This window comes from Salarias fasciatus, chromosome 20 (genome assembly GCF_902148845.1).
Source record: "Salarias fasciatus chromosome 20, fSalaFa1.1, whole genome shotgun sequence".
In the NCBI taxonomy this organism is placed as follows: domain Eukaryota; kingdom Metazoa; phylum Chordata; class Actinopteri; order Blenniiformes; family Blenniidae; genus Salarias; species Salarias fasciatus.
The window spans coordinates 18,104,831-18,131,223 of NC_043764.1; the positions used below are offsets into that span (position 1 = coordinate 18,104,831).

At 44.5% G+C, this 26,393-nt stretch overlaps 2 protein-coding genes across 2 annotated transcripts; one reads left to right on the top strand and one right to left on the bottom strand.

Moving 5' to 3' along the window:
* Positions 1–802: 802 nt before the first annotated feature.
* Positions 803–10,121, bottom strand: LOC115407629 (oxysterol-binding protein-related protein 2-like). The gene is made up of 14 exons (XM_030118044.1): positions 10,032–10,121; positions 9,597–9,733; positions 9,394–9,505; positions 7,081–7,156; positions 6,487–6,621; positions 6,216–6,313; positions 5,946–6,128; positions 5,548–5,655; positions 5,337–5,426; positions 5,105–5,231; positions 4,541–4,660; positions 3,687–3,810; positions 3,465–3,555; positions 803–3,270 (listed from the first exon to the last, which is right to left on the bottom strand). The coding sequence occupies exons 2-14, from the start codon at positions 9,631–9,633 to the stop codon at positions 3,168–3,170; spliced, it is 1,404 nt and encodes a 467-aa protein (XP_029973904.1). The 5' UTR covers positions 9,634–9,733; positions 10,032–10,121; the 3' UTR covers positions 803–3,167.
* Positions 892–25,184, top strand: LOC115407628 (protein SOGA1-like). The gene is made up of 6 exons (XM_030118043.1): positions 892–959; positions 19,976–20,784; positions 21,917–22,033; positions 23,147–23,196; positions 23,275–24,454; positions 24,834–25,184. The coding sequence occupies exons 1-6, from the start codon at positions 938–940 to the stop codon at positions 24,990–24,992; spliced, it is 2,337 nt and encodes a 778-aa protein (XP_029973903.1). The 5' UTR covers positions 892–937; the 3' UTR covers positions 24,993–25,184.
* The last annotated feature ends 1,209 nt before the right edge of the window (positions 25,185–26,393 follow it).

Below are 26,393 nucleotides of genomic sequence, written 5' to 3' on the forward strand. Positions count from 1 at the left end.
TAGCCAATTATAAGATATCAACATGAAATTTATAAAAAATTACTCTTAAAACTAGTGAAATCATCTGTCCATGCAGAATGTAAATTTTACTTAAAAGATCTTGATATAATAATTTTAAATCAAGAACTAAGTCTCCATCTTAAATTTAACTTAAATCAAACGAGATGACACATTTTCACTGAGAACAAGAATAATGAACTGGGTAAGATTTGGAGTTTTTGCAGTGCACAAACAGCAGAGAGTTCATGGTTTAAAGAAACATGTTTCTTACAACCATGAAACATGTTCTACACTGTGTGACCAGTAAATGTTCCAAAGTTGAGCCCAAAGTAAAGTAAAAATCAATAATCAAAAAAAAATTACTGAAATTAAGGACATGGTTGTTCAAAACATTTTACACTTGATTGAATTGGTAAAAATATCGTAACCAGATGGGTTTGTGGTTTCTATGCTCTCAACCTGGGGAGTAAATTTAAAGTGTCTTCATTACTTTGTATTACACTAAACACACATTATATAAGCTTCACTATTGTCTGTAGCTTTAATGAGTTCAAATTTTTTTTTTATATATATTCGCAATGTCTTGCATGCCATTTGTTTTAAATTCATGCAACAATTCACATCTCTCCAAGTTTTAATCAATATAGCTGAATCTGAAACGTGCACACACACACGTACATGTGAACGCACAGTTAACTTCAAAAACCGCAATTTAAGTAATAGGCATGTTTTTGAACTGTTGGAAGGTGCCTGGAGAAAACCAAGACATGTGTAAATAGGTGTAAATAACTGAACAGAGAAGTGAGTTTGTTGTCCATAATTTATTTTCTTAAATATGCTTTGTATGCATATGGTTGTTTCTGGATGACAGCATGAGGGAGGAGGGAGGGGAAACACATGAAATCAACAAAATCACAATGTAAACATTTCCAACCGGATGCTGGACGAGGAGACGAGAGGAAGGAGGAGAGATGACCGGCAGCTCTGAGGAGCTGCAGGCGTCACAAAGTGCTTTGAATCGAGAGTAAAAGACGGCGGGGGAAGACTTGACGGAGGAGGCTTCACTGTACATACATGTGCATAGGACTGTGAGCGTTCACATGTGCAGTTCAATTTAACGTTAGTGCTCAGAGAAGAAACAAAAACATTAGAATCTACGCTGTTCCAACAGCAGCCGCCGCCGCTGCATGTGTGTGTATACGAGTGTTCTATAAACGGCACAGCACATTCATTATCTGCTGCATCTGTCTCATCGGCTACTCGCTAGAGAAATCTGGATTTTTCACATTGTCGGAGAGGGGATGGATCAGTTTGCATAGATTCATGCTGCAGACAGACTGCGTCTGACTGGAGGAGAGAACTGGGCAACTGCGGCTGGTCCGAGTGCCTCGTCTGTTCGTGCAGAAAAACCCGTCATCAGGACTGAAAACTTTCTCTCTGAAGCAGAGGTTTTCAAACCGTGGGGCGCATCTCCCCAAAAGGACACTGGATTAAGTCAAGACTCAAAGTCTGATAAACCAAACAGACATGATGCAGATAATCTAAAATTAAACACTAAATAACGGTTGATGTAGTGTGAAATCATTCAAGAAACTATTTAGAAATCCTAACTCACCTTCATCAGTGTACATGAGGATATAAACTAACAGCCACATTTTAAGGGGAAAAAAACTGTAGTATTGAGATGAAGGATAAAAGTAGAGGTCCAGACATGAAGTGACGAGAAGGAAGAGTCAGGAGATATTTTTGAAAACGTTACAATGTTAGGTATATGACAAAAATAACAAATCAAATTTAAGTCGTAACTTTTTAGGGAAGATAACTTTTCAGCTGAAGAGAAACTCAAGAATGATTAAGGGGAAAAGGTGCAACGTCAAGAACAGAGTAAAATGGGAAGAAAAAAATTGAAGAAAGCCAAAAATGCAATTATTTGAGAACAAAAGTTCAAATTTTATTCTTGACTTTAAACTTAAATTAATTGAAAAAATTAATAAATTAAGTATTAGGTATTTTGACTTCAATATAAAACCTGTATTTTTGATTTCACGATAATTCATGTAGTGTATTTCTTCCTCAATGTGTCCGTTCGCTTTAGTACAAATTTCCCAGCATTTTAAAGCTCTCAGATTGTTATCAAACTTTTCAAACTGCAAGTTTCCTTTTTTTTTTGTCCAATATACAAAACATCAAAGTGAAGTACAAGAAAATATGAAATATTAGTCAGATGCATATGATCACTTTGCTGTATATTAGTTTTTTTTTTCCAACTTTGAGGAATATAAGCCATGTTTCTGAGGATGTCTGAGCCCGATACACTCTTGTCTTTGCTCACAAACACATTTACTAATGGGGGAGGCGGCCTCTGCAACACATTTTTCAAAAAAAAAACCTGCTGCTGCGGTCGGTGGTCTCTTCATCCCTTCGCCTCGAAGCTTCGCATGAATGCGTTTCTACTCAGTGCAGAAAAGGGTTTTTATGGCTTTAACTTGTGTAAATAATCGTCCTGGTGACCATGCATGCACCGGTTATTATACACGTTATCTATGCAACAGCGGACGACAAGATAAAGGTACCATCGATGAGTGTTTCACATGGCAGTAAACGGAGTTATAAGCAGCTTGTATCTCTACGGTAGGTCTCTATTCACAGAAACATTTGTGACAGCTTACGCAGTTTAGTGCCAACTAAAAATCGACATCTAAGTGTCAAATAGGCTAATATAAAAGTAGCGTGTGTGTTTAAATAACCCCTGATATTTGAATGCAACGCGACAGAAGTGTGTGGTGGGTCTACAAGGTGAGATTATTGTCGAGTACCTGAACTAGAACTGAAGAAATCCCCTTTGTGTCCCGCAGCAGCTGCTTCACCGCTCCAGGAGCTCCCACTGGACGCAGGTTCGAAACCCTCCCGCGGTGGGTAACGCACGCGTTCGGGGCATGTCAAGATGAAGATGCTTGATGACAACATTTACAGTAAGTAAACTCTAAAATCCTCCGTATCGTCACACATCCTTTCACAGTTGCGGATAATCTGATAAGCGTTCTTGACACCAGCGACTCTGACATGGACACGGCGCCAGCGGGCGTCTGGCCGTCACAGATCTGAGATGCCGAGAAACAACGTGAATCCTATCAGAGAGAAGGTGTTTACGCCCAGCTCCTCCTGCGTCAATAAATGTTGGGGCAGTCGCTGTAGTTCCTGTCGAAGTATCCTCCGGTGTACAGCCAGTCCTCTGCTCCCGTGTGGGGGTTCGTTCCCAGCTGGAACCACCTGGAGACGCAACCAAGACGTCAGGCCGGCTTTCAAACACGGGTTACCAACAACAGCAGGACAGAAAACACACCAGGTGAACCTCTTCATCCTTATAAATATATATATAACTTCTATAATGATAAAACTATGTTTCTGAAAGGAGAAAACTGGTCCAAACTGACCAGACGACATTTTGACAGAGAAGCTTCTACCTGGTGGACCATTCCTCTTCGTCCTTGGACCGCTCTCTGCGTGCAGCTCTCTGTTTCTCCTCCAACCTCTCCTTCTCCGTACTGGCCGAATCTACAAAAATACACACAAAAATAAGTAGGAAAAACCTGTCTGTCTGCCTCTGTTGACTTTTGATATTTACTCATGAGTTTAACTGAGAGAAAATGCAGCTAGCTGAACGGCGCGGCTCCCCTCGGGGTTACCTATGTCTCCGTTCTCCATGGCCCTGATGTCGGGCCTCAGCCGGCAGTCTGTGGGAGCCAGCAGCCTCTCCATGCCGGGCTCCAGCTCGTTTAGTGTCAGGGCAAAGCTGGTGAAGTTATACATCTGCGAATGGAAGAGAAGGCAGGATGCATGAGCAGCACGCCTTTTTAAGACCGTCAGGTGTTTTAGTTTACATACATTGAAACTTTGACTTATGTTAATGTTTTAATACAGAGAAATACTCATATAATTTAAATACAGCATTAATTTAGCTAATCTATTATACTGTACATGCTGTCGTGTGTTTCTTCTTCTTGTGCCATAAGTCTCTTCATGCCTTATAAAAGGGTTTGGGGGTTTGAATCTGAATGTTAGATGAGAACTGTCAGTGCACGTATGAATGTAATACTTCTATTTTGAATGAGAATGTATCTCATGAGGGACAGTCTCTACTTTATAAAGCTGGGATCCATAAATAAATAAATACATATATATAATTTTCATGATTAGACTCTTTTTCCCTCTAGATCAATGTCTCCCTGTCCCTGACTTTATTTGTAGAAAATGACTTGCTGCCTCTTTTGAAAACATTTTGCTGACTTTGTGTTTAAATCTTGTCATTTTTTAAAAAATTGTACAACTTTTTCAATGTAATTCTGAGGCCTATTTTTAACCATACAGTGTTCAGATCATGATTTGCTGAACAGGACAGAAAGAAATACTTTCAGCTGCACTTCAGGATTTCAGAAACATACAGATCAAACAACTGCTTGATGGCTTGAAGGAAAACTTTCGGTACGAACAGTTTGTGTAAATCCTGTGAATCAGCTGCAGGTTGACTGGGGTCTCTGACCTGTGCTGAGTGAGCGGGCCGTGGTGTTATCCTCCACAATAAGGCACTTCCTGGTATCACAGTCACAGTCTCCTGAACCTCTGGCATCTCGTCCGCGTCTTCACCGTCAGCACTATGTTCCTACACACACACACACACACACACACACACACACACACACACACACACACCATTCAGATGAGGACCAGCGCACTCAGGCCGACTGTACGAACATTTCGTCTGCAGACAGGTGAACCACAGAGCCACAAGTTCAACACATCTCTCAAGCAACGGTGCAAGTCATTGCAAGACGTTCTGGATCAGTGCTGGCAATGATCTAATCGTACACTACACTCTGAACGGAACTAGACAACAGCAGCAGCACACTACAGATACCGAGTACACCGTCACCTTACCTTCTACTAAAGCCACTGCACGTTATTGTGAAAGGAAGAGATACCGGTTGAGAAAACATTTTCACAGTGGTGAGTACAAATCACAGATGCACAAGTCAGAGAAAAACATGAAAGCAAACATTAAAGCAGCGTTTCATCACGGCCGGCCGTCACGCACTCGCTTCCTCACCTGTCTCAGCTTTTTTGCGTCTCCGCTGGATTTCTTTTCCGACTTCTTATAGGAGTCGTAAACCTTGGGATCCACGCTGTACATGCACTCCGTCCACTTTCCGTAGATCACTCTGCGTTTCTTCTTACTGAAGCAAAACGGTCAAAAAAAATAAATAAAGGAAAGCTGAGTCCAGAGAGACAAAACACGGCACTAACAAACAACAGCAGCAGTTTATGGTGAAGCGCTTCACCTTTTATCTTGAATATAACCTTCGACTTTATGCAGCTCCTTTCCAAACATCCCACATGGTTTGAAAGTCAACACACACTTCTCTCCAGTGCTGAGAAATGAACCGACAATAAAATGACCATGAGCGATCAATCATATCAAACATCAGCATTAAAACCATTCAGCACTCGTTCAGCAGTCGTTCTTTTCACCATTAAGTACTTGTTTTTTACCTGTGGTTCATTATTTCAACCGTTCCATATTGCTCAATCCACAGTTTTCCCAATATGATGTTGTGCACGCAGCAAAGTGGATTCGTCCACGTGTACGCTTCTTTATGTCTGCAAAAACATAACCGAAACATTGTTACGTCTGTGTGACGATGAAAAGAGAGGAAAAAGAACACAAAAGCCGCCGAATAAACATTTGATTTACCAATAAGTTGCGGTTTCATTATTCAGACTACATTTTATTTGCATAACACTGTTATTCATCCTTGAATATAAAACAGAGGAGGGAAAAGCTGTGCTGTTCATGTCTTCCTCCTTTCTCCTCTAAAACAAACACACCGCCAGGTTTCACTCCTCAGCACTCGTGACTCTTTGATATATTATTCTAGGAGAATACTCACTTCAGCAGCTCCAGCGTCATGGTGCCTTTAGGCTCCGCCTCCACACTTTTGCCCCAGAACTTGAGTTTTGGGTAGATGGAGCCGTGAAACTCGAACTCTTGCTTCAGAGACTGAGCGTGAAAGGCACTGATGGGGGGGTGATGGCTCACCTGCTCCGAGATCAACCTGTATCCTTCGTCCTCTCTTGAAAACAAACACATAAATGGATGAAATCATCGTTTCCGTCGTTCTCCTCGAGCCGTGACTAAATTAATCCGTCTTCTCAGGTACCTGGTGAGTTCATATGTCTCCCCAAGCAAAGGGTTGAATGGCTTTCCAGTCCTTTCCCACTGAGATGCAACAGCTGAAACAGCAAACGCAGCAACGACCTGCGGCAGAGACGAGCAGCTCAGGTCCTCCGTGTCATTTTTATACTTTGCAATGTCATAAAATCCCTGGCATAAAACAAACCTAACAACATGAGAACCAAGAAGAAAAAAAACAAACGAAAAAGTAATTAATCAATGGGTCATTGAGCAACCCCCTCCTGTGTGACGGGTACCTGCATGCGATCTATGGAGTCAGACAAGCTGCAGGCTCTGTGGATGAGGTGAGTGTGTTCCATGTACTCCGAGATTCTCTGGAGAAAGCTCAGCGGCTCGTTAAACACCACCGGCATGGCGATCTTGGACAGCTCCTGTGACACACAGCAACAGAATTGGGTGTAGTAAACTGGGCAAACAGCAAGCTGGCGACTAGCAGAGTATAAAAGCTGTCCAACAAACGGTGTGTGCGCTCATGCGCTGTAAAATATAACTTGCACATCATAAAAAAAAAAAGTCCCTGCTTGCAGGAAAGACAGTAGCTTTTCCCTCTGGTCACGAGTTCATTAAAGTCATTTAGTTTATTGCTTCTACATTTCCAGAAGTAATGCGAGCTCAGTCATGAATGATCTTGTTGAGGACGCTCGAAAGTAAAGGTGAGTTATGCAAGTCGTTGAATTATTTATGTAGAGAAAATACAGTCACACGAGCCAAGAATCTGGCAGCAGCTTGTTCAAGCAAATCTCACATTAAAAATTTAGATCACAATGAGAGTAGCTGCACAAGAACAAGAGTTTTCTGTCCAGGCTTTTTAACAGGCAGCTCGCACTCACCATGCCGATGCATTTCTTCAGTATATTCCACACGCTGAAGTTGTTTCTGGAGATCATTTCGGCTGGCAGCGTTTTCCTGGGGGACATTCAAATCAAAAGACATTCGAAGTTATCTGAAGGAATCCAACAGAACTTTCAGCAAAGCTGAAAATGAGCAGTCAAAATGTTGTTCATTGCAAACCAAACGGAACTTAAAATGGTTCCAGTAGAGGCGTCAACAACATTAAAATGTGTTTTCACTGGACTTGTCAGCAAATGCGGGCCTACAAGGGCCTACGAACAAGCTCCGTCCGGACCGGGAGGACACTCCTGTCGGTGCTGCCCGCGGACTGGCTTCGGTTCTACTTCTGGGATCCGTGGTTCTTGTGCTGGACCGTCCAACGGACTGTACTCAACATAGTCCTAGGGTTTACTTCTTATTGTCTCATGCTAGCTGTTCACAAAGCTGTCCATCCCTGGGAGTGGGATCCCTTCATACTGTGGTTCTCCCCAAGATTTCTTCTGTTCCCACTGGGTTTTTGGAGTTTTTTCTTGCCGGTTGTGAGGGTCTAAGGCGGTGGTTGCTTCGTTTTGTCTCGTTACTGTGAATTTGACATATTAACATTATGCTTATTCACTGTTTTTATTTTTACCAACCAATGTAACATCTTGAAGCCCTCTGAGGAAACTGTTGTTGTGATACTGGGCTATACAAAAATAAATTGATTGACTGATTGATTGAAATGCAAAATGAAACGTTCAAACTCAGTCAAAGATAGACACGGTTCTTCAGGAACATGCAGACGAACAGGAATAATTCAAATTTTCAGGAAAAAAAGCCTGTTTGACATTAGGATAGGGAGTTCTGGGGGCTCTGTGGAGAAGCACAAAGGGTGGGGAGGGATTAACTCCAATGGGTATTGAAATGCATCAGCTTTGGTTTAATTGAAACAAACTGTTGTGAAAGTGATTCATGGATTCTTCCAGGTCCTGGAGTGCACGTGCTTCTCAGAGGTAAATGGCCTAATTAAAAATCAGAATCAGAAATGGCCTTTTGGCCAAGTACAGTAGCCTATACGAGGAATTTGTTTTGGCGGTGGCGCCAACAGACGAAAGAAGGGGCAAATTTAAAAAGGCACACGTATAAAATATTATAGAATACATTATAGAAGGAATTAAGAGACAAACAAATAACACAATAGCAATAACAAATATGGTGAGGATTTACAGAATCAACAATTTACAAAAATTACAAGATTACAAAGGTATTTACAGTAATGTTTATGATTGTCTGTAGTGCGTACTCGGTTACTGTGCATGTGTGGGAGGGTGGGGGGTTATTGTCAGTGGTGGAAGAGTAATTACTTACTAAAGTAACTCTGATTTGTGCTGCATGCGTATTTTTATTGATATATCTATATATAAGTTCAACAATATTAATGGTCTCTCCTGCCACTGGTGCACCTTAATGATGAGTGGTTATCGTTCCTGGGAAATTATGCAAATCAGATGATCTATGATCTTTAACAACATCATAAGATTTCCAATCTACACATATTTAAACGCTCAATCACCAACATCAATTTATGCTACAAAACCAAAAAGTCCAGCACAAGGTCAGAATATTGGCAGAAGTCAATGCAAAAAAGTATTTAAGTCTTATTCTGCTACACACATCATGCAATCAACCACACAAACATATACAACCCTTTAAAAGCTTTCATATACTGTATTTGGCCCATTTACAGCTTGTTGGGTGGTGATGCATTTAGACATTTAGACTAGTGGTGGACTTTGCTAATACCAGCACATGTTTCCTCAAGTAAGCCATACTAAAACAGCAGGTTCATTTTAAACAAAACCAAATATGAAGAATGTCAACATGTCCTTGATTAGATGGTTGAACCACAACAGCTGCTGTATATAAAAAGGATTTTAAATCTGTCAATCTGTCTTGCAGAAATTCATGTCAACCAAATTCATCCACGATCTCAATTCATCTTGTTATCCAGGATTCAGGTGATAAATGAGGATAAACGCCTTTTGTATTCACCCACCTGTCCAGCACAAGCAGGATGGTTTACTATCATGAATGTTCAATACACAATGTAGTGTAATTTGTTTCCCTTCGCCAGGAGTCAGCAAGACAAACTGTTCCATTAGAGAGCCACAGCCTTCAAAAAGTATAGTCGCATATGCAGAAAACATCACATTTTGTACTGCAAAGTCCAGTTTTCAGGCGCTGATCTGCACATGACAGGACATGACAGAAGCTCACTGCTCAGAAAGTGAATGCGCTGCAGAGGTGCTGTGGTTTGGTGGATGGCTGCTCACCTCCTCTCCCACACTCCGTTCTCCTGCGTGGCTCTGCCATCAGTCCCCGGCTTGCTGTCAAACACCAGGGCGTCTTTGAAACTGACCTCGCAGGAATCATCCGACTCCAGCCCTGGTGGAGGGAAGACGCAGCTTTCATCCATCCATTCGAGCAGGCACATCTCCCCGTGTGGGTTTATTTTTTTTGAATGAGTCTCTCTCACCTGTCTCCGCGTCGTAAAACTCCTCCTCGCTGTTCATGCTGAGCTCCGGTAGACACTGGAGGTTACTCTGAAGTCATGTTTCCACCGGGGGGCCTGTCCCTGCAGCCCGGCCGCTCTCCGAGCATCACACACGGCACCTGCAACACGGACAGCGGATGAACAGCGGGCGGAGAGGCCGCCTGCGGTCACCGGAGATCGAATACATGCCGATATTTCAACAATGAAGGCCTGTCTCCGCTCCCCGGGAGCCGCCGGGACTCCCGAGAACAGTCCGCCGCTTCCACACAAGCTACCTAACCGCTAGCCGTTAGCATCTGAGCTGCAGGGAGTTGAACCGTCAGCCGGGGCCGATGCGACCAACGACAGCCGCAGCGCCACCGACACGGCGACACACACACCGACGCACACACTCGGACACAGTTTAGTAAAGTGTACCTGTAAGAAAAGGTCAAAATTTCGCTGTAAGAAACATAAACAACCGAAGACTGCCTCCAGAGCTGGGCGGAAGAGGGCGGCAAGGACACGGTGATTGACAGGCGCGTCAGCCAATCAGAGCGCGGACAGGAGCGGCCTAGAAATAGGAGGAGGAGAGGAGCGCTGCAGCTTTTATCAACTCAAAGCAAAGAAAAAGTCAATAAAACACAACAAATAACTCCACTGCAGACAGAGGAGTCTGAGTCAATAAACATAGGATTAGTACATATTAATGAATGTGGATAATAACATATTTGAGATTGAATTTCACCCAATTTGACATTTTTCAGTGAAAATACCTCACTTACCTTGATTAATTTAATTAGCTTTTATTTAATTATCTGTACCATATAGACCACATAATGTATTGGAAAATACTGCTCAAATTTAGTATTAATCTGTTTTATTTTCATGTCTAATAGAAGGTTTACAGTGTAGATTTCAATGAGAGTGTGATAAATACACACTCCAGAAATGTATTCAATGCTCTGTAAAACCATTTATTGAAGATTTACAATCTATTTGTAATAACAAAAATATATATACCACCATATCTTAGAAATACTACATGTTTAATTTAATGTAGTCCAATTAAACCATTTTGTTTATTATTGCAAATGATCAGTCACAATATTATTTTTGACAACCTTGTGCTAATTTTTATCTATTATAAACAACCCAACAATTCTAAAAGTGCTCACACAAGTTCATAAAGCAAGATAAAGATTTATACTGGCACAATATGATCCCCATAGTCACCAGAAAGCTTTCACATAACAAATGACAGTCACTGGATTTACTATGTTGAAAAACTGATTGTGTTTTCTCGACTATTTTGCATTTATATCAAAATCCATATCAGACCTTTATAGAATAAATACAAAAAGATATGACTTTCTTCAGGAGAGCCATATATTTCTCCCAGACTTTCATTTCCCCCTCCTGTTCAGTTGGTTAGTCATTTATTCCATGTGATGGAGGCAGTGATGGAGCGCATGCTGCGCCTTCACACCCTCCTGTGCGTCTCCACACACCTACTGCACTGACCAATGAGAACGAGCAGGCAGCTCAGTGTGTGTGTGTGTGTGTGTGTGTGTGTGTGTGTGTGTGTGTGTGTGTCTGTGTGTGTGTGTGTGTGTGTGTGTGTGTGTGTGTGTGTGTGATCATAATCTGTGGGTTTTGCCTGCTCATAGACAATGAGAAACTGATGAGATGTGACCTTTGAGAGTCTGCAGAATAGAACTGCGTGGTTTCTGCGGGAATGCTGATGAATGCTGCTGCTCTGGTTCCTGAAAGCAGGAGAAAAAAATGGCTACACGTGTAAAAAGGAGAGACGAAACAGCTCGACTCCTCCACAAGGTGGCACTTTTACTCCTGCAATGAATTCAATCATTAGCAAATTTACAGAGGTGAATGGAGACAATTTGTTTCTCTGCCTATAACCTTTTCATGACAGGTACACAAACAGAATTATGGCTTATCAATAAATTGTTATACTCGAACATTTCATATTCTTCATGTTTCTGAATGTATGACTAACAACAAATAGACCGAGTTTATGCACATAACACAGCTGTTACAGTGTCACTTCATACTTCTCTTCTTCTGTTGACATGTTTTAAATACTCCGAATGTGAACTGATCAGTCAATCGATCCTAGCCAAACGGATTGGCTGGTAAAAAAAAAAAGATGAGACTTTTAAAGACTGAGGGGTGAAAGATGGGGTACACCTTGGACAGGTTACTGAAAACACATTCATTTTATTCTCTCCCCCCCCCCCCCCCCCCCCCCCCCCCATTTTCGCTTCTATTGGACTTCTTCTTCAACAATGTTGCAAAGTGTTTAACAAAGAAACACAATAACTTTGCAACTCATAACACCAGTGAACATTTTAGAGACACTAACTGACCATTTCCTGTTGAGATTGTTTTTACTTTAAATATCAAGAATCTGTCTTTGATGACAGTTTTTGTAAGCCCCAGATTGAAAATCTGAAAAATGAATTAAAAATTCGATTTGACTTTTAGTTCCATAATAAATCTTGTTTTTAAGACACTTGTTGCTGCTACTGTCATGCAGGGATTCGTGTAGGGACTCTGCTCCTTCTGTCTGGAACCCTTCAAAAAGTTTTAAAACTCATGTTACAGACTTTTTAATGGACAACTGAGTGTGTAGATGTTTTATTATTGCTACTGCTGTGGCAGGTGCAGTGGCTGCAGGCTGTTTAAGGAGATTTAAATTAGACCTTGAAAGAGTAGATGTGTCTCTTTTCTGTGGATCCCAACAGTCTTTTAACGGAAAACGCAAGAAGTCTGGCAATAAGAGGGACAAAGAGTGTCACTCTAAATGCAAGAGAGTTCAGAGCCTTTTCCCTTCTGCTTACAGCAAATATACCCTTTTATTTAAAACAAAACAACAAAGGAAGTTTGGCAACATTGCTTGCCAAAATTAGCATTTTCTAAGTGATCGTTTATACGCACTGAAAGCAACACTTAAAGTATTTTAGTCCTGAGTGTTATTTTACTTTGGTAAGAGAAACAAAATGTGTTCAGTGTTTCCTCTGTCGAAATGGTTTTATTTTGCACACAGAAACCGGACGCCAGTGTTAATCCACGTCAATGTCACAGTGTTGACAGTGAATTCAGACTCTGGGCGCGCTGTGCCAAAGTTTCAGTCCTTAGGATGGAGAGCAGCTGCTCGGAGCTCCTCTCACCGTGAGCCTCCGATTTTAGTTTTTTCTTTTCTTTTCTTGTCTGCATTTTCCCCAGAATATTCATTTTAGATAGAAATAGCTGTCTTCCTGTCCGGCAAGAAATTAGAAAACACTAGAAAAGTGTCGGGATGAACAGAGACGGAGATAAAAGCGCGAAGACTGCGCTCCGCCAGCAGAAGCAGCCCAGGACGCAGCAGAGCAAGAAAAAGGACCAAAGAGAGGCGCAGAGCGGCTCCTCTCTGAAGGACGCAGAGACAGAGCCGTGCGACACCCAGAAGGAGGTGAAAGCTGCGGCACCGCAGGCTAAAAGTGCGGGGAAAGTGTCGTCCGGTGCCCGCGGCGGCGCGGAGTGTCAGAGGAGCCCGTGCGCGCAGAGGAAACTCTCCGATGCCAGCAACGCCTCGGAGGACCTGAGCAAAGACTCCGGCTGCCCGTCCGGGAAGCTCTCCTCCTCGGACAGCAGCTCAGAGATCTCCGACTGCCCCTCCGAGGGCAAGAACCACGACTCCCCGAGCAGCGACAACGATTTAAGCTGGATAGACGGAAAGGCTTATCTGAGCCAGGACCGAGAGGACGCGGCCGACGGCAGGGCGTGCGTAAAGGCAGCGCGAGACGGCCGCGCGCCCCAGCTGGATGCTGCGACAGGGGGGCTCAGTTTGTTCAACTCCTCAGGGGCATTTTTCGATCTCATGATGGGGAATGCAACCGAAGACCTGGTCAGAGAGGTGGAGGACCTGAGATCAGAGAACGAGTACTTAAAAGTAAGTTTAATCCACTTTGACCTAATTACTTAATCGAGTTGGTTTAATTTAGTTCACTTTAACTCAGTTCGCATGGTACCTGGACTGATTCAGCCCAAACAGTTGTCATTTGTGCGGAGTTTTCTCGTTGTGCGTGCGTGTGTGCGTGCGTGCGGGCCTGTGGAAAGTCCTCAGACTCAGCATAGGAGCAGATTTTCTGCATGGAGCCAAAGCCGTGTCAGTCTTCATTAGAGAGTTCAGGGAGGAGAAGCTCTGATGGACGAATCAAAAGTCAGACTAACCTCAGATCTCCAGGCCTCTCACCCTTTCACGGTTACGAGGTCAAAAACTGAAACTGTTTTTATGGCACATATGTGTGGATTACTAAGATTATTTGGTTTGGCAAAAAAAAAAAAAAAAAAAAAAAAAAAAAAAAAACCTTTAACTGATTATCAGATAAGTAATTACTCACCACATGGGTGCGTTTAAAAGGCAGGAAATTACTCTTTAACTTGATGCAGACACTTGGATATCCGGAGTCCGGAGATTAGCTATAAACATGTTTTTTTGTCACTATTTTGTTTCCTCACAGTTCAAAAGTACACACTAAACCCAAGACCCATGCAGCTAAAGCTCCGGTTGATTTGTGAAGTTGTAATGTGATTTTCCAGAACTTTCTCATTCTGTTGAAGAAAATGCACTTGACATAAGTAAGGGATGGAGTGGTGAACATTGCCCTTCAATAGAAAATTAAGATTAAATACAGGATTTTAAATAAGTTTTCTGGTTTACTTCAGCAAAACAAAGATAATCATGTTCTTGCTGAAGGTCTCTCTGAAATCTGTCAACAAAGCTTATGTTGAAAATAAAATAAATGACAAAAGTAAGAATTCTTGGATCTCAGACATCTCCAGTCATCGTGAAATAAAAGTCTTCAGTCCTCCTCAGTCTGCTCTCTTCAACTCTCGGTCACAGTGTGCAGGAGCTGAGTTTGGGGGAAAGGAAGGAACATCTTGAATAGTTCGCTGTCCCTCTCATTGCAGAGACAGACGGGGCAATTAAGAGTCACTACTGAACCACAAACACATGCTTTAAAACTAAAATCCCTGTACAGAAAACCCATACAGCCCCAGGAAGAACATGCAAACCTTGAACAGAACTGTCATCAATTTTACCAGTTTAATCAAGTGTGAGAATGAGATTATGTTAAATAACAAACACATTTTAACAAATCAAATACATCTGGACTATTCAACGCATTTATTACTTTAGTTATTTTTATATACTTGTATTTCAAATGTTTAAGACATTACATTTGACTTTGGTGAATTCAAATACAATTTCAATTCATACAATACAATAAATGGCATTTTTCCATCACAACACCATCACTTTTCCATCACATCTTCAGCATCTCTCTGATTTTCTGCCTGTGCTGTTGAGAGAATGGTGTCAGTTGTCAAATATTTAAAAACTGTATTAGTTTTTAAAATTACTATTGCGCTCTACTATTTATTCATAATATAGTTCCTCCCTCGTGCTGAATCACTGGATTAGGTTGAGCTAACATCTGAAATTAGCTACACAAGCAGTACATTAATTCCAGCTATATAAAGTCCACAGATTTAAATCTGTATTGTTACTTAACATTGGATGTAAGGTGATCTAATTATAGTACTCAAATTTAGAAGATCCACTTCTGGCAGTGCCAGTGAGCTTCAATGGGTAAAACAGTGATTTACTCACCAAATAACCTGAACAACATGATTTTGGATTATAAGAGCAAGAGAAAAGTCAGAATACCAAACTCAACAGCTGTGCCACTGTTCAAACTGACCACACACACTTGTAAAGCTCAAAGTGACACACTCGTGTTCCCAAAACAAAAACAGATGAAAGTATCTCTCAGGAAGATCTTGTGAGTGTAACATAGCGGTGTAATAATAGAGAAGTAAGAATGACAGTAAAGTCATCTGGTTACTCAGCTCCTGCTCACTGCTTCTGGTTTCTGGTATGTGTTTTTCTGGCACCAGGACGAGGTGGAGGAGCTCCGCTGCGAGATGCTGGAAATGCGCGACATGTTCCAGGAGGAGGAGGTGTACCAGCTGCAGGAGCTGCGGCTGCAGCTGGAGCAGGCCAACAAGACGTGCCGCATCCTCCACTACCGCCTCCGCAAGGCCGAGCGCCGCAGCATCCGGGTGGCTCAGACCGGGCAGGTGGACGGCGAGCTGGTCAAGAGTCTGGAGCACGACATCAAGGTCAGAGGCCCGGCGGTCTTCTCTTAAACTCGCTCGCCACCGATCAAGCAGTGAAAGCTTTTCTTCACCGAACGGGATGTGTGGATGAATCACAGTGCTTCCAGTCACAGCCATCAAAGCAGGCATGTGCAGCGGAACCGCAGAGCTGCTCTCATTTCAGCACATTAAACGGCGATCGCCGTGTTCGTGCGCACTGGAGGTCTGAAATCAGTTGACTGCACCCTGAGTCACGGCCGTTTGCTGGAGCTGTAAAGCACTCCCTGCTGTTTTGTCCGTTTTTATCGCCCCGAAATGTCTTCATCGTGCTTCCTGTTTATATTTCCGTCAGACTGCAGGGTAATTATGTGGTGAGCTGTTATACATGAGTAAAGAAGCAAAAAAAAAAAAAAAAAAACAGCTTTTATCAGAAATGTCGCAGCTCGATCGCTGTTGTTAAATGGTGGCAGCCAGACTGTGTTCCTGTGAACTGGGGCAGGGTGTGTGTGTGTGTGTGTGTGTGTGTGTGTGGTGTTGGATTCCTGACAGCCTCACCCCCTCCATCCTCTCCTGTCACAAGAATTTCCTTGTAAAGTCTCTCGGCTTTATCCAAACCGACCGCTGCAGGAAAGCATTCGTCTCAATAACACTCTTCCTCCTTTAAGCTACAGTAATCTGCATCTTTCCCCTCGCGAACAGGTTGCGAAGAGCGTGTCCCGCCGCCTGTACACCGAGCTGGAGGTGGTGCAGAAGAAGAACTCCCAGCTGGAGTGCGACAACGAGGCGCTGCGGGAGAAGACGCAGGAGCTGGAGGTGTGCAGGCAGGTTCTGCAGACGGAGCTGGAGAAGGCCAGAGAGGTGAGCTTCTGCCCTCTGAACCCTCATTTACTCAACAGCTGCTGAGAGTTTGATGGTGGAAGGTGTGGAACGCCACCCTTTGGTAGCGTTATCCTCCCGCCCACTCGATCCTCGCCCACCTTGAAAACACATATGTGGGAAATGCTTTTGTCAAAGCCAACAGGAGAGAGGATTGTTTCAGTGCAACAGCGACACAGATGTGCTGTAGAAACCTGAAACCAGTGAAACCTGGCCTGCCATTTTGAGATTTTCATTCATACATTATTGATCCCTAAAGACATTGAAGAATGGGAGTAAGAAACTGCTCCTTGTTAAACAACAATAAGGCTCTATTCATTCTTCTCCTCCACCCGCTTTGTCGGTACGAGGGGTTGGGGGAGGGGTGGAGTGGAGCCGGTCCCAGCCGGCACAGGTGGAAAGACAAAGGTCATCCCTTCATCTCACGGTGAATACAGAGACAAACATCCACGTATATTTACACCCACGGCGGCAATTTATGGAAACAGTAGAGCAAGCATATCTGTGTATTGTTGCAGATCCCATTCATTCACAGGGAGAACATGCAAACTCCACACAGAAAGGCCTTGTTGGACTCCAGTTCTGAACTAGAAACCCCGTGCGGTGAGGGCACGGTGCTAATCACTTCACCACCACGCTGCCATGAAGCGATTAACACACAAAGTGACAGTAAAGTCACCAGCTGTGTGGAGATCCACAGCCCCGCAAGGAGAATGTGCAAACTCAACACTGGAAGGTTTCATCGCCCTGCAGGTTCAAACCTGGAAACATTGATGGTGGCAGAAAACGAGGTTAGACCGGTGGTGAGGCGGGGTAATTCACCGTTATGACCGAGGACTTTTGCAGAGAGGAGGTGGATGTTGTTCTGTGTGGGGTCAAACGTGATTTTTGAAATGTTCCTCGGATCTCGACAGAAAGTTCAGCGTTCATCTCTGCGGTCGGTCGTCCGTCTCTCAGTTACCCCGCGCAGCTGCGCCCGTCCAGCTGTCCCTCTCGTCCCTCGTTCTCCCCCCATGAAGTCAGGTGATACGTGACCCTGTGGGATATGGGAGGAGGAGGGCAGGGCCGGCAGCTGCCCGGTGCCGGGGCTGGGCGAAGCGGCCTGGTATGCCGCGGCCTGAACTCTCGGCACAGCTGATGATGTCGGCTGAGAAGACGGGGGGGAAAAAAAGCGGAGAGGGTGCGAGAGATTACAAAAATAGACGCTCGCTTTCGCTCTTTCTGCTCGTATTAAGCCAGGCTAAATCTGGATCAGTGTGTATTATGGCCTTCAAAAAGGCGGCTGTCGGCGCCTCGACATACTGACCTAAAACCATCCTTGAGCACCCTCTTATCAAACTGGGGGCGGGGGGCACCGATCCCCCAACATCAAATGAAGCTCCTGCACACCTTTGATTCTGTGCTCCTGGATCCGGCGCTGCCTGCAGAGCACTCCAGCGACACGTGCCTGGTTTAATCCAGGATTCGGTGCTTTGGCATGAACTCAGTCTGGCCTCACTCATCTCAGGCAGCTGCTAGTCTCTTTGATCCCAACAGGGAAATCCACTTAGATTACCTAATCTAGGAGCACAAAACACAGAGTGGGGAGATGTGAAGGAGGAAGGACATTCAGAGACTTGCCGCTCTGCTGTCAGCTCCAAGAGAAGCTGCACAGACCCCAGCAGTGACAAAAACCCTCACGGCGATGCGCGGCGAGGAAGCTAAAGCAGCGATGCCGGTGACAATGTCACCTTTTGTCAGTGATATCGCATTTCAGGACAGCAAAAAGTGACCCCGAGCGGGAAACTGCCCCAAAGTCTGCACCTTCCGACTCGACTATAAGGACACTATTATTAACACGGTGACATCCAGTCTGGTGTTTAACGGGGAGACAATGCTGCCAGACACAAGCTTACATTCCTCTCATGCTCAGACTTACAAATAACTTGAGTCATGTGGAGCAGAGAAGGAATAAAAGTGGGAGAAGACATGAGATGAGGTGCATCCTTCAACATTTTCTCCTTATTAAGGCAAATTCCAAGTTATATATATATTGATGGTTTTATAAATCCACAATGTTCTATATTTTACACACATGTATTACACATTGAGCTTTATTTTGCTGGGAAGTGTAATGAAGTAAATAAGGAAAACAGATCGACTGGGTATGAAATTGGGGAAAATGCTAAGAAAAATGTAACTTTTAATTTCAATAAGCTGTTGTTCAGAGGATAGCGGCAGCTTTATGTGATGTTAGGGTGAATGTGTTAAAACATGCATGCTGGAGGCAGTGGAAAGGATGTGTGTTCTGAATCGTTTTTACCAACATGTGCAGAAATACTGTTTTAGAGAAGATGTCAGATCTTTTTATAGACATACGTGGCAAAAATAAGGACAAAATTAGTTTGTTGCCCTTTAAGTTGCAGCATAAAGTAAATCTGGGCAACACAAATCAAGAGCGTGCTTTTTGCATATTTTGTACAAAGAGACTAACATTTACAAACCATCTCAAAGAAAAAGGAAACAACACAGCAGAAAGAGTTTATATTGTCGGAGAAACTTGTGAAGGACAGAAGAAAAGCAGAAACACTGTTAGTGTGATGAAAAGAACAAAGAAGGACGGTCGTTTTCTGAAGGCATGGCAGTCAGAAAATTCAGCCCCACAACAGTAATAAATACACAAAGACACACAAACTCAGCAGTTCGTCTAGCATGCTTGCCTTTGGATTGTCCTGAGAAATCCCACACAGGCACAGGGAGAACATTTAAACTCCACACAGAGAGGCAACAGTCCTGACCGTTGTGTCGGTCTGCTGCCCCGTCTGGATCCATTTCTTCTGTTCCATGTTTGGTAAAAGTTTTGTTTTTCTCCCTCAGAGCTCTCAGAGGAAAAGAAGCAGCAGATCAACCGCCAGCAAGGCGGAGAAGAGGCTTTCTCAGCAGATCGAGGTTTGATATTTCTGTAGCTGCTCCCCTGAGTTACTTTACGTGGTTGTGACTCCTTTCTTATTGTGTTTTTTTTTTTTTTTTGTTCCAAAAGGATGACAGTGCTGATCTGAAGTGCCAACTCCATTTTGCCAAAGAGGAACTGGCGCTCATGTGCAAGAAGCTTACTAAGCTGGTATCAGACAGTGAGACCATGCGCGAAGATCTGGTCAAGTACCACGCAGCCTACGGCGACGTCGACGCCTCGCAGGCCCCCGAAGGAAAGCAGACTTCATCCCGCAGCAGAGAGGCGGAGGTCAAGGCTCACCTGAAACTGGTGGAAGAGGAAGCCACGCTTCTGAGCCGGCGCATCGTGGAGCTGGAGGTGGAGAACCGAGGGCTGCGAGCAGAGATGAGCGACCTCAGGGAGAAAATAGGAGGAGGAGGAGGAGGAGGAGGGGAAGAGGAAGATGAAGAGAACCGGGATGTTTCAGATGAAAATCAGACAACTGATAGAGAGAGAGGTTTGAAAGTAGGACCCCCGATGTGTGAGCAGGGTCAGAACGAAGCGTCCGACAGAAGAAATGTGGATGTTGAAGCAGTTTTCTACCGATCGCAGAATGAAGCTATGTTGAGTGTGTGTCACATCCCCCGAGAAGGTCCCGTCGGAGGCGAGTGGGACCCTTCAGACGACCACGAGAGCGGCGACAAGTCTAACAGAGCACTAAAGGGAATGACTGTGAAAGACTTTGAGGCTCTTCTTGCCCTCAGAGATCACTCCTGCGTCTTGAGCTCGGCCCTCCAGATCCTCACGGCACCGACCAAAAACGGCCACAGCTCGCCTCCCACAAGTGCTTTCACCTCCCCCACGGACATGAACGCCAACGGGAAGGCACAGAGAATATTCCTCAGCGAGGCTTTGGAGCTCCTGCAGGCCATGCTGTCGGCTTTCATCAGCCGGTTGGAAACACTTCTGACGCTGGAGCAGGCGTGCAAAACCTCTGCTCAGAAGGACGGACTGGTAAATCACCACGCTCCCAGCATCAAAGTGCCACAGCCGGAGGGTGCAGTGGACCGCTGCACCAAAGACGTGAAGCAGAGAGCAAAAGAAACCAGAGAAACGCCTGCCGGTCAACAAGATCTCGTCAGCAGCTGCAGGGATCCCAAAATGCAGCTTTCCTTGCAGATTCTCTGGATCCTCCATCAGTGGTGTCAGGTTAACAGGCCGGACACGGAGGGAAAAGAGGTACAAGCAGCGGCGATAAAACCACACACTACACTCGCATAAGTAGAAGAACAGAGACTTAAGTGAAAAAAGTGCAAAACCAGAAATGCTGAAAGTTCTACTTAAATCAGAATGTCTTGACAGTACTGTCAGAATTTCATTTTTATTTAAGAAAAAAACATCTATTCATCCACTGACTAACCTCTCATGCATGAACCCATGACCCTCTTGCTATACCTCTAGTAAACCGCACAGCCTGACAGAAGCCATAATGAGAATTTCTACTAATCTAGTGCAGACCTGGACAACTCCCTATTGATCTTCTGGATGTTTGTGCCAGAGGCAGTCTCTGAGGCTTTTCAGAGATTGAACCGATAGGTTCAGAGTGTTTCTTAAAGGCTCTCCGGAGCTCCGGAAAACCACTGCTGTAGACCAATGTTCTGTCCATCATAAGTTCATTCACTTCATTGCCAAGGTAACTCCACCTGCCTCCTGATCCATGTGCCTGCAGTTCAGTTAAAGTATATTAAAATCGCCATAATGTTCTAGTGTCGTAAGATTTGAAGAAGTACTTTTCACAATCCAAACGCCAAGATGGTTGGATTTGATTGTGCTGTACATGCACTGATAGAAATTGCAACTGTCTTTTGGGACAACTCAGGAAGAACTCTGCTTTTTACTTCAGTAAAATTCTGGATGTGGACTCTGAGAATCAGCTCTATGGTCACTGCTGTCTGGTTCACTGTCGGCCACGTGGCCACGAGTTCCCCCCCACCAGAGATACTGTGTCACATTTTATAGTTGGAATTTTCCCATCCGTTCTCTCGATTAACCTCCCATACGGAAAAGACATTTTATAAACTTGTATTATGCACGATTAGATCTGGAAAATTTACATTTTTCTTGTTTTACGAATGTAATTTTGTCCAGTTTATCATCATATGTGTTTCAGTTTATATGAGTCTTGATGTTGAGAAATCATAAATGGATTATAGCTACCTGGAAAACTCAAAAAATAGGCATGACTTTCAGTTACAATCAAACAAGCTGCTGTTGTGAATTATATTAATAATCAAACCCTATTTAAAGTAAAACCTTCCCCTCAGAAAATCTTACAAAGCTTGTGTATTTTTGTGTTTCTGTTATGATCAAGGAGAAGAGTGACATGTCCGTACTGCGAGGTTTGTTGCGAGACCTCGGTGAAGAGCTTCAGGATGAGCAGATTCAATTTGACAGCGAGGCCAGGGCAGCTCCGGGCGAGACCGCCGAGGTAAGGCTGGTGTTTATACCCTTCAGGCACGAGCCGCCCCGCTGTGAGTGTGTCTGCGTGATACAGCTGGAAGTCCAGCTGATGATCTCTCTCCCTGGCTGCATGTCCTCCTGACACTCAACAGGCATCATGAAAAGACTCATGCCAGAGTATTTAGGCTAATCTCTTGTCGGAGGAGCAGCCAAACGGGACGGGCTTGTTGGGAGTCTACGACATGAAAACGCTCAACCGACTCAACTCTGCATTGCAGATTTTTAAATTTCGTCTTTTCAACCCATCAAAATAAAAAAAAACGATGCTTCAGTTCACAGCAGGACTCCAGATCTGCTTCAGAGGGCCAGATTTTCTCACTGCCTCCACTGAGTTGACTGTAATCCCGCTTTTCTTCAGAGAAACGACTTCTCCATGTTGAACCAAACCATGCCAGCAGCTTTGCAAGTCAACATGAGAGCTGCAGCTGCAGCTCAGTCACTAACCGAGCGAAAGAAAACTTGGTGACGATGCTTCAAATTAAACGTTATCAGTCAGGTGACGATTGCTGCAACAAATGGTTCAGGATCATCGCATTGATTTGAACACAATCTGGCAAATATTTGTTTCCATTTTTCACTCAGGAATGAATGTAATGGTCCTCAATGTATTGCTGAAGGAAAAGTTCACACATTTGTTGTTTGACCCTTAACCTTAACATCACTCCCAGATTATTTATGACATGTAGAAGACTAAAAACTTCCAGGAAGCAAAGAAATACTGTTGTGTCATTGTAGTAGTCATCACCTTATGATCACAGACAGAACTCATTACAGTTTTTTGACATTTGAACAGCCACAAAATCAAAATAGATCTAGTAAAAATCTTTAAGTGAAAGATTTAACACAAGTCAAATGAATCAGATTGATAATTTTGAAAGATGCAAAATAAAAAAAATGCATCTAAAAGAGTAGAGTCAAGTCCTGGTTCCACAGTTTGTTTTCATTGTGTCCTTCAGTGGATAGTGATTCAAAAATCTCTGAGTTTGCTAACATCCTCCTGAATCTATGAACGTCTCTATGGATTTTCAGTCTTGAGCAGTCACTGGCTTGTACGTACATATTTTTTCTCTCATTTCCTCAGCGTGCCGTCAGCGCTGTCCTCCATGATGGACGATCCAGTGGCGCCGGCAGGTCAGTCTTCACCACCAACATCTTGTTCATGAGCCCATCGAGGCCAAAACTCATCTATCTCCTGGTGTTTCCCTGCAGCTCAACGGGGAGCAGAGTCCGCCGACAGTGTTCTCCGCACGGCGCAAAGAGGAGCAAGAACTGGTGCTACGTGAGCCAGGAGGCGGCCCAGCTGGACCGAGAGGACCCCGTTAAGACGTGGGACCATCTAATCATGCCGCTGAGCTTCCCTGATCTCAACTTTGAGCAGCTGTCGATGGAGAGGAGCCACACTGCCCCGGAGAAGTCGGTCTTCCGCATCTATTACAGCCCGCCGTCGGCCCGCAGAGTCCAGCTGGCTCAGCAGAGGCAAAGCCCCGTCTCAGACAGCGGATCGGCCAGCACGCCCTCCCCCTGGTGCACGCCGCCGACCTCCTTCTCTCAGCTCTGTCTGGGATCCTCTGCCAACCTGAGCGACGACATGAAGGAGATGACGGCCGGCTGGAGGCAGACGGGTCTCAGCGTCTCGCAGGAGAAGAGGGGGAGGCCGGCGGAGCGCTGGGCGGACGTGGCCTGCTCAGAGACCCAGACCCTCACCAAGCCTCAGATGGTGAGCGTGGGCCAGCAGACCGAGGGGACTCAGAGCTCCAGAAACAGCCCCGCAAGAGTCCTGAGCCCCTCGCTGGCCTCCGCGCGCTCCCACCACATCTCCTCCTCTTTGGATGGGATAGCAGGCCGAGCCGAGAGGCCGCGGTCGTCGACCTCCTCACCTAAACTGTACCGAAGACACTCGGCTTCAGCGGTGTCCTCCATCCCCTCGCCCACCAACCTGAGCGCCTCTTCCTCTTCCTCCACGTCCAGAGACCGAGCTCTGTGGAATCTGTCGCACAAAAGTCACTCGGGCCTCGTTTTGCATCGACAGAGCAGCCCCCGTGGAGGCGCCGCTCAAAACCACGGCTCTCTGAGCGGCAGCAAGCCCCCCGGCAAACCAACCGGCGCCAACCGGTACGGCCTGGTGACGGAGTTTCTCCGCAGGGTGAGCGGCCGGGCGGACAAACCGGCGCCGCCCGGCTCGGGACAGAAGACCAAGAGCCTGAAGAACCTGGAACGAGTCCCAACGCGGCCTCCGACTGCCCCGCTGCACCGGAACGACAGCGTGACGAGGATCGTCAACCAGAGGTTCATGAAGCAGAGAGACGAGGCCGGTCGCGGTCAGAGGGAGGAGAAGGGGAGCGGCCTGAACCAGAGCGGCAGACACAGCATGAGCACCACCACGACAGAGGTCAGCGCAGAAAAACACCAACACCTTCACAATCTGTCTGTCATTGGTGTCAAAATTTGTATTATTTTCTGTATTCACCTTCTGGATTTCAGCAACATGCAAACACTGCTTAGTAACATGGTTCAAACTGATTTCTGTCTAAAGTGGTGCTAATAAAGTGGTATAAGTTATACAACATTCATCATTGACCTTTAAAAATGTCCCTAATTTTTATTGCTGAGATTTATCATTGAAATGAAAGGTTTCACATGTCAATACAGAAACATCCTCACTGGTGTCTGCTGTGTATCTCTAATTTCTTTTTTACTTTGTTCACTTTTATTAGTTGTTTAAATAATGGAAATTCTCATGCGTCGCATCTGTATTTTGTTCCTGCCAGCAGGAAGGGAACTATGAGTGCAGCTCCAGCAGGACGCTGACCTTCTGCTTCGCCCGTCCGTCTCGCTCCACCCAGAGACAGACCTCCAACCCGAGCAAGCCCCAGCGGCACAGACACCCGCCCGCAGTGAGCGCCGCGGCGGACTCAAGCTGCGGCTGAAGCGGAAGCTTCACGTCGGCACCCCTGAGTGGAGCGAACAGATTTAGCACTTAGTCTTTAAACTCAGCCTCACAGGAGGCGCTTCAGCAGAGTGATACAGTCCACCGTATTAGATGTATTTCTTTTGGTGCAACCCCCATCTCCTTTTAATCCTTCTGTCATTTGCTTATGATACATTTTATACTATCTCTATAGAGGATAACTTCATGTTTTATTCAATAAACAAACATCAAACCTGAAATTGCGTGTGGATCCGTTCATGTCTTTTGGTTTTACAGTCACTTATGATTTTGTTCACATTCGCTACTCTTGTTTACGAGGCAGTAATCAGCTCCTGGAGAACAGTACTGCTGGCCGTTACGCCACACGCTCAAATAAAGAAAAAGTCCCTGATAAGCAGTTAATAGGATCAGTCTTCCTCATCTGTCAGGAGCATGACCTCACTTCCCTTCTTTGCTCTGCAGCTAAGACTCCTGACTTCCACTTTCTCTAGACAAAAACAATAAAACCTCTTTATGCTCGGCTCTGTACTACAGATAGAGATGGCACATTTTGATTTTTCTTCAAGCATAAGCTGATTCTACATAGATCAGATCAGATGAGAGTCTTTGTCTCTCAGCTGGTAGGTGTGGTCAAGGGCAGGTCGAGGCAGCGCAGGAGGAGGATGCACACATTCACACGAGGTCACATTTCACACATGTTCACCCTCCGCTGTTACACAAACACACATCGATGTGGGTTACCTCCCAGTGGAGGTGCTTCGGTTGAACATGATAACCCAGATACACAGCCAGTTAAGCAACATGAAGCTGAAAACACCACCAACAACATGTAAATGCTAAAATGTGTTTTGGATTTTTATAGCGTCAATGTGACTATGTTAAATTTAGAAACATGGATGAATGGATGAAAAAATAAACTCTTTTTGAACTATTTTGATCATTTATTGATTGCACTGGTCGACATTTTTAATTGTATGATAATTAGTGCTTGACAGAAAGCTGCAGGTTTACACCAATCCTCAAGAGGAATAAACTCATCTTCAGGTGAGCTGTCAGTGTGTTTTAGCTGATTGTGTTGTTTATTTGAGGGCAAAACCACTGCAAAATTATTCTTTCAGCTTAGGTTGAGCTAATTACAAATGCCCCCATTACTCATATTACATTGTATTTTGGGTGCTTGTACGTTTATTCAGTAGACAGCTCCCAGTGGATGGACTGAGCCACCTGCATTGGCTTATGAATAAACAATGTAAAGCATTTGGGCAACCCTTCAAGCAGTGGACAAGAACAATAAGAGTGAAATTAATTTATTAATATTTCTAATTAAGTTGGAATGTGGTTCAGATTATTTTATTCCCTTCTCATAGCCCGTAAAACTAAATTTTTTTGTGGGGGATTT

Bases quoted from the DNA above. Each gene is read 5' to 3' on its own strand.
- LOC115407629 (XM_030118044.1), bottom strand. From the start codon at position 9,633: ATGAACAGCGAGGAGGAGTTTTACGACGCGGAGACAG. The intron at 7,157-9,393 runs GTGAGCAGCCAT...AATGTCCCCCAG, and splicing joins AACGGAGTGTGGGAGAGGAG to GAAAACGCTGCCAGCCGAAA. The intron at 4,661-5,104 runs GTGAGGAAGCGA...GTGTGTGTGTAG, and splicing joins ACGCAAAAAAGCTGAGACAG to GAACATAGTGCTGACGGTGA.
- LOC115407628 (XM_030118043.1), top strand. From the start codon at position 938: ATGCTGGACGAGGAGACGAGAG. The intron at 20,785-21,916 runs GTACAAGCAGCG...GTTATGATCAAG, and splicing joins CGGACACGGAGGGAAAAGAG to GAGAAGAGTGACATGTCCGT. The intron at 23,197-23,274 runs GTCAGTCTTCAC...GTTTCCCTGCAG, and splicing joins CGATCCAGTGGCGCCGGCAG to CTCAACGGGGAGCAGAGTCC.